Below are 8,314 nucleotides of genomic sequence, written 5' to 3' on the forward strand. Positions count from 1 at the left end.
AGGTCCGTCCCTGATTGTTAGCTAATGAGTAATAAAAAATAATAACATCTATTTACTTTTTAGTAATTCTCAATGTCTTGTCAGTTAATAAAAGATAAAAAAAATATTTTTTCATTACACAATCAATTTTATGAATAAAGTATCGAAACGAATAATTGAAAAATTAGAGATTCTATCCACTTACCTCGATTTTGTAATCAAAACGATGGATTATTTTCTGAACACTACAATGAAAAAAATTGATTGGACCTTTGCTGATTGCTGCAACGGTGATTGTCAATTAACGATGAACAAAAAGTGGATATTAAATAGACGGATAAAAAATAAAAAAAGATTGGATATTCAGTAGATGGATGGATGTTCGAAAGAAAAATAATGAAATTTTTTATAAAGAGAATGATACACGATTTTAATGGTGGGATTGAATAATTGGTGATGGATTATTTACCAATTTATAATGTTAATATTAAGGAAAAGATAAGATTAGAGTATCTAAATCAAAATAAAACCTTAAAAAAAAGGAAGATAGAATTTTAAAGATAAGATAGATGAATAAGAAGATAATTTTTAAAAACGAAAACAAGATTGACATCAGCGTAATACATCGCGTTTCAATCGATTGAATTATCATTTCAATCGATTGAATTTGAATTTACACACACTACAATAGATTGAAATTGGCAAATTCATATTGTTTGGATAAATTCAATCGATTGAGTCACAAAAGCAATCGATTGAATTTGGTGAGACCCAGGTTGTTTTGAAGCATTCAATCGATTGGAAATTCTAAACAATCGATTGGAAATTCTAAACAATCGATTGAATTACAAAATTCCAATATTTATTCATCGTTCAATCAATTGGATCGTATGACCAATCGATTGAATTATGCGAAAACCATGCTTTTGGCAATTTTCAATCGATTGATTCATTATTCCAATCGATTGGTTTTCGCAAAAAACACAATTTTATGATTCCTCGCGAACGAGACGAATCAAATTTAATATTTTAATCGATTGTAATGGCCAAAAAATTGTTTTTGTTCTTGATTGTTAATGAACATGATAAATTTATGATAAATTAATTATTTATAAAATAAAAAATCGTTTTTATAATTATATAAAATATATGGGTCAGTTTATAATTAAAATTAGTTAAAGGATTATGTAGCAGTTATTAAAAAAACTTAAAAAACATGTTTTGTTATGGGACCACTAAGTGATCCAAATGTTGTGAGACCACCAAATCCTGAGCCTGGTTAGTAAAAGGTGAGATGAGTGATTACAAGTTGGTTAGGTATTGAGTTAAAATCTAATTGAATGCTGCTGAGCTGCTGTCATAACTGACTCAGTAGAGACTGAGTGTAAAGAGTTGTAGAAAGTTTCTCATTGTCTTCACTAATAAGGTTATCAAAAAAAAGATAAAAAAAGTGAATAAAAAACACATGAAAAAAAAATTTAGGATTTATAATTAGAAATTAGAGACCAAATTAATTAAAAAATTTCACATCAACAACCACGTTAGCTAGTGATTATATTGTGCCACGTGGAACTGGAAGCTTTTCAATTATTGATTTACACTTGAAATTGGGCCAAAATCCTGTATGTAGTTTAAATTTAATTTGGAGTTTAAATTAGTATAATTAAAATTTCAAAAATTAAATGAATGCACAGCACAAATTTCAAAGACCACTTCAAAAATTTAATCAAACATGCAACATAGTCGAATATTTTTATTCTTTCTTGTTTTATTAGTTTATTTCTTAAGAAATAAAGCTTATATCATGTACTCCTTCTAAATCAAACCATACTAAAAATTTAACATCAGCCTTATTTTTATTCTCTCTCCTTATATATATATATATGTGACCGAGATTACAAAATTTTATGATTGATAGATACTGCAATAAAAATTTTATAATTATTTTTATATAAAAGTATTTTTTTAACTCTTAAATAATAAATTGTATAAATAGATTTTGATATTTTATAAAAATAATCTCTTTATTTAAAATGTAACTAAATAAATCAATCATACTTTTAAATAAAATATCTTTATAAAAAAATATTTTTATTATTTTTATTTAAATAATTATCTTCATGTGATTTATATCGTAATATATTCTTGTAAACTGAAAAAATTAATAAAATAATATTTTAATCATTTTTGTTGATAAAAATAATAAAATTTATAAATAATAAAAATTATAAATTCAAAAATAACTAAAATAGTATTTTATTAACCTCTTTACTTTAGAAGATTTTTTAGTATATTATTCTTTGTAAAGCATATAAAAAAAATTGCAATTTGAAAAGTCTACACGCGGCTGTGGACTTGGATAATACAAAGACAATGATAAACGGTCAAAGTCTTTTTATTTTTCTAAAGTCAAAATAAATAAATAATTTTTTTAAAATATTAATTGTATATTAAAAGTTAGAAAAATATTTTTCAATAAATAAAAAAAATTATATTTATTATTTTATACTAAAATATAAATTTTTATCATTTTGCAGACACTCAATTTTACCATTTATGCCAGAAAAATTGAATAAGCAAAAAATAAATTATTGGATGCATTTGAAATTGAAATATACTACATAAAAATGGCAAATATTTGTATTTATTTTAATATAAAGTGATAAATATAATTTTTTTTATTTGTTTAAAAGACCTTTAAAATCAATTATTGTATTTATATATATAAATATATATTAATTAATGTATTTTTAATATATATTTATATTAATAATTAATTTTGCTGTACATATGATAATAAATTTCAGTCTAAATCTCGAACAGGACAAGTAAAACAAAAAACCCTCTCCCCGGACCGGTTTGTATCGATTAAACATATTATTAACCGTCTGGCTACATATACAAAGTGTGTATGTAATTAAATCGATCAAATTCGGTTTGATTCTATCAAACTTGGTGAAAATTGCTTTGGATCGGACCGATCGAGTAGACGAGCTCTACCCTAGGCACACGTACGCTTACTTAATAACATGATACTGAGTTGGAAGTGATGAGGATGATTAGTAGTAATCTAATTAGTGATGAAGAATGAATGAAGTTAAAGAATTGTTAGATGAATTAATTTTATTATTAGAAGATCTTGCTAGCAAATTCATCATTAGTGGGAGTCCCCTCAACACGAGAATAAGCTGATTTTTTTGCAAGTTGTCTTAACTGTGAAACGCTTCTTCCAAGCTTCAAAGCCACTTTCATCTCAAACAACTCCCCATTCTCTCTTTCTTCCTCAACCTCCTCTTCAATCGAATCTTCTAGAAGCCTGAAGAATCCACCAGTGTTTCTGTACATCTCAGACACCATCCCCACTTGTCCACCGTGCTCCAACGCATTCACCGCAGTTGCCAAAGCCCCAGCCATAACCGTAACCATGGCAGCCCACGACGACCCTTCACTCACAAACATAGAACCAACCGCCGCAATTCCACTCAGTAATGGCCCTGCAATTGCAAGGCTCTTGTTGATCTTCAAAACCATGTTCCCAAGCCTCTCATAGTCTTCCATGTCTTTTCTCTTCACCACTTCCAACACGTCCTTCAGTTCCCTTTCTAGCCCTTCGTTCCACCCATTTCTTCTTCCACTTCTTCGCTTTGAAGATGGTGATAATGGTTGTTGTTGCGGCCACCAAACTGCAGGTTCAAATTTGGAAGGGAATTTTTCGATCATAACACCCAATAATGGAAGAGGGTAGGCTTTGTCAAGTGCCAGAACCTTCTCCATTGCCTTCTTCACATCTTCCTGGTTAGCGTTTCCAAGTGCTATTGTGGTTTCGATTTGAGACTGGAGCTGCTTGAAGAGCCTCGTGGCGTTTCTTTGTTCCTCCGCCAGCTGGGAGGGTTGGATCTTGTTTACCACCAGCATCATTCCCGTGGCGGCGGAGAACAAGAGCGTGGAGGATATCTTGAGTTCCAAGAGTGGTGTGGCGGCGGCCATGGCGGCCATGGCGGTGGCAGTGAGGGTGAGCATGTTGATGTTGTTCAAGAGGAGGGTGTTCCAGTTGTTACGCTGGTCGGCGACGTTGTGGTGCAGTTCAACCCTGTCAGCTACAGCCTCTAGAATTGCATAGAGTTGTTGATTTGTGTTGGATGATGACGATGAGGATGACGAAGAAGAAGAAGAATCTTGTTGAAAGGTTGGTGGGGTTGTGAAACGGAAACCGTTGAGCTCCTCAAATAGCTTTCTGCTTGGTACATAATTATAAGAAGAAGGAACTCCATTAGGGAGCTTTGGGAATTGGATGGAGGATTTGATTCTCTGTGAAGAAGAACAAAACACTGATGATGATGATGATGATGCGATGATCTGTAAAGAAGCCATTGTTTGTTGTTAGTTATTGTTGTGTTTGAATAATGGTGGTCTTGCTGTAGAAAATTTGTAATAATATATAGTGCGTAATGTGTGAGCGAAGATTAGAATGGGTCAGAGGTAAGGATACTGTTGACTCGGCTGGTGACTGTTGACTTTAATTTTGGCCCCTTTGAATTTGTATTATTCAAGTATTTGCTTGTTTTCCAAGGTTAATGACATCCTCAAACCATAGAAAAGTCAAATATAATATCAACTCATCCTGAAACAGTCACCCATCTTACAATCTTTTTTCTCAATGTTCTCTAGGCCATGATTGACGATGATAGTTCTATTTAAAAATTTGTTATTAGTTAATAAATTATTATATAAAAATATTTTTATATGTTAAAATTAATTATTAATATATTTATGTATAAATATATGTATGATTTAATTTATTTTTAATATGTATTTATATTTTAATATATATTTTATATTAATGATTGATTTTGATGACTAATTTTAGTGTACACGTAGTATAATTTATTATTATATACATAAATTAAATTTTTTATATTTACTTAAATATTTTCATATATACATAAGTTAAAATTTTTAAGTGGTTATATGCATACAATTCTGTTACACTACTAATCTATTATAGAGAGAGCACTTTCAATATTCACTAATAAACATTGAAATAATTCTTAGTAAAATATCATTGCATGATTGACATTGGGTACAGTAATAAATAAAGTGTTTATAAGTTTATTTTTTAAACTCAATAATTAAGGGAAAATTTAGAAGTATATTTGAAATAATTTTTAGTAACATATCATTGCATTATTGTCAATTGCTTCATTTGACATATAAAATAACCATGAAATGCATCCACATACGGGAATGGTGTTGTATGGAATATTGGTTATTATCATCAATGGATAAAATAAAATAAAAGAAAAAGTTTAGAGGCACCAATTTTTTTAAATTCTAACCAGTATATAATCAACAAAGAAAAGTGAGTTATTAGATAAAATTTTATACTAATTTTACATCATTAAAATTATTATTGATAACTTTTTGATGATTACAAATCACAAAAGTTGCTGCTCCTAACACTCCTCCTTGCTTGGATTTTCAGATACTGCATCTAATGTATATATGTACATCTCCTCTATTAAATACACCAAAGTAAGAACAACAAAAGAATAAGTAAAAATAAGAAATTAAATATATGCAAATTAAATGAAGTAATTAGAAGAGTTTGCTGGCAAATTCATCGATCTGAGTTGCGTGTAGACGAGAGGAATAAGATGTTGACGCAAGTTGTCTCAGCTGTGACACACTTCTTCCCAATTGCAAAGCCATTTTCATCTCAAACAACTCACCATTCTCTCTTTTATTCAAATCATTCTCTTCAAGTGTGGCTTCAACTCTCTCTTCCAATTGCTGGAAAAACCCTCCACAATTTCTGTACATCTCAAACACCATCCCTACTTGTCCTCCATGCTCAATTGCATTCACCACAGCAGCCATAGCCCCAGCAACAACACCAACCATACCACCATTGTTATCTCCTCCAAGAAAAGCAACACATCCAACTGCTGCAATTCCAGTTAACAAAGGTCCTGAAATAGCTAATCCCTTGTTCATCTTCAAAGCCAAGTTCCCTAGCCTCTCATACTCCTCTTTGTCGTTTCTCTTTACCACTTCCATCACCTCCCTCATTTCCCTTTCCAGTTCTATGTTCCAACCATTATTGTTGTCTTGAGAATTATTATTATTGTTGTTGTTAGGGTTGTTAGGCCACCACCTAGCTGGTTCAAACTTTGATGGGAACTTTTCAAGCATTGCACCTAACAATGGAAGAGGGTAAGCTTTGTCAAGTGCCAAAACCTTCTCAATTATTGCACCCTTCACTGCTTCAATGGAAATATTATTATTGTTGTTGTTAACTAGGGCTATTATTGTGGCTTGGATTTGGCTATGGAGCTGTTTGAACAGTCTGGTGGCGTTCCTTTGTTCCTCGGCGAGTTGTGAGGGTTGGATCTTGTTCATGACAAGCAACATCCCCGTGGCTGCGGTGAACAAGAGAGCAGAAGATAGCTTGAGGGCAACAGAAGAACCATCGTGAGTGGTGGCAGCAACACCAGCCATGGTTGAGGCAGTGAGTGTTATCATGTTGATGGAGTTTAAGAGGAGAGTGTTCCAATTGTCACGTTGCTCTTTCATGTTGTTGTGCATTTCAATTCTCTCCGATACTGCCTCTAACACTGCATAGAGTTCATGAATTGTTATTGTGCTGTTTGTGGCCTCAGAAGAATCTGTAGTATATTTACGATGATATGCATCATCATCATCTTCATTATCATGTAGTATTTTGATGATGTTGTCATTATTCTTCTTCTCAAATAATGGTGCTGTTGTTTCTTTGAATTTGACAAGCTTTCTCGTTGATGCTTTTGGAACATTGATAGCGCAGTTGACTCTCTTCAAAGATAGTGTTGATGAATGTTTAGATTTAATATTAGAGCAATAACAAGATGAAGGGTTATTAAGTAACATATTTGAAGCTAATTGTAAGGAAGACATTATTGTAATTGCAAGTGTTTATTTGTGTTTGTTTTCTTTAAGGAGGAAAAATAGTACTGATTTGAATGCAGATATTGAGAACAAGGTTGGTTACCATCGTATGTGTATTTAACTATTTATAATAATATATAACGAACTAAAGTACAAGATAAGAGAAAGTGCTAGATAGATACGGAAAAAATTGACCATTGGATTGGGTCCATTTTATACCATATAACATATACAATTATGTCATCTTATTGAATTATTATTCTTGATGACCAAGTCGTCCTGTTCATTGTTCAAATTAAAATATTGTGACCATAGTATGTAGCTTAGTCGCCATGCTTGCATGCTGACGTAATTATGACTTTATGAGAAACTTAGCACTCTGAAATGCATTCAGCATGCACTTTTCGCTTAATTAGATAAAGGAAAAAGTCCAGAGGTCAGCATTTTTATTAAAATTTGGTTAGCACTTAACTATAAAAAAAATTAAATAATTCTATACTATTAGATGTTATCTCATATCACTAAAAATATTGATAATGACTAATTAATAACTACACATTATAAATTCTGCTGGCCCTAACACTCCTTTTACGTAAATTTAGAGACTAAATTATACGTTAGATACCCGTTTAATGTACGCGTTTTTATAATAAGGACATTTTCTCGATCTTGTAGGATGAGATTTATTTGGGTACATTTCTCTTTATATGAGACATATACAAGGGCATAAATTTAATGATATTGGATTATATAATAATGGTTATGTTGATGAGCAGATATGAATACTAATATATATAAGTAAAAGTATATGGAATCAAGAGATAATCAGCCAAAAAGTAAACAATTTAACTAATTTATAATTATATTTGTTTTTAATTTATAATATTTGATATTAATTGTTTCTCACCCCAAATTAAAATTCTGAATGATACGATTGAAGAAATAGGGGCGAGAATCACAAAACTTCTAACAATCCTGATTCTTAGTATATAAAAAAATTTATAAAATATATAAAAGAACATCCATTTAGTATGAAAAAGAAACATTCTGATACTTAGTAGAAGAAACATCCTAATGCCTAGCATAAACACCATCCACGTAGAAATTTTAAATTTACCTAGAAGCATTTTGCTGGTTTTTGACTGGTATCCTCTTGGTTTTTAGCATTGTTGTATATATAATTGAAAATGTGTTAAAAAATAATTTTACTTCTTTTTTCATATCTTTTTATGTGGCAATATCAGTTGTATACTTCTTTTGTTTCTTATTGACTTATTTAAATCAAGTTGGTCAATAATATAAATTCTATTGGTCAGTAAAATTAATTAAATAATAAAAAAAATTCTATCGAAGATAAAGAAAACTTCTGGTAAACATGTTTGAAGATGACTTTTAATTTAAAAGATGTATT

The 8,314-nt window shown here is 30.6% G+C and overlaps 1 protein-coding gene and 1 pseudogene across 1 annotated transcript; both read right to left on the bottom strand.

The window, feature by feature from the left end:
- Positions 1-3,076: 3,076 nt before the first annotated feature.
- LOC112741230 (probable F-box protein At4g22030) lies at positions 3,077-4,603 on the bottom strand. Its single transcript, XM_025790118.3, has one exon. The coding sequence runs from the start codon at positions 4,348-4,350 to the stop codon at positions 3,109-3,111; it is 1,242 nt and encodes a 413-aa protein (XP_025645903.1). The 5' UTR covers positions 4,351-4,603; the 3' UTR covers positions 3,077-3,108.
- Positions 4,604-5,364: 761 nt separating this feature from the next.
- On the bottom strand, positions 5,365-6,995 carry LOC112741231 (probable F-box protein At4g22030; annotated as a pseudogene).
- Between the last annotated feature and the right edge of the window lie 1,319 nt (positions 6,996-8,314).

This window comes from Arachis hypogaea, chromosome 14 (genome assembly GCF_003086295.3).
Source record: "Arachis hypogaea cultivar Tifrunner chromosome 14, arahy.Tifrunner.gnm2.J5K5, whole genome shotgun sequence".
Classification (NCBI taxonomy): domain Eukaryota; kingdom Viridiplantae; phylum Streptophyta; class Magnoliopsida; order Fabales; family Fabaceae; genus Arachis; species Arachis hypogaea.

Coding starts and splice junctions, on each gene's coding strand:
- LOC112741230 (XM_025790118.3), bottom strand. CDS start 4,350: ATGGCTTCTTTACAGATCATCGCATCATCATCATCATCATCAGTGTTT.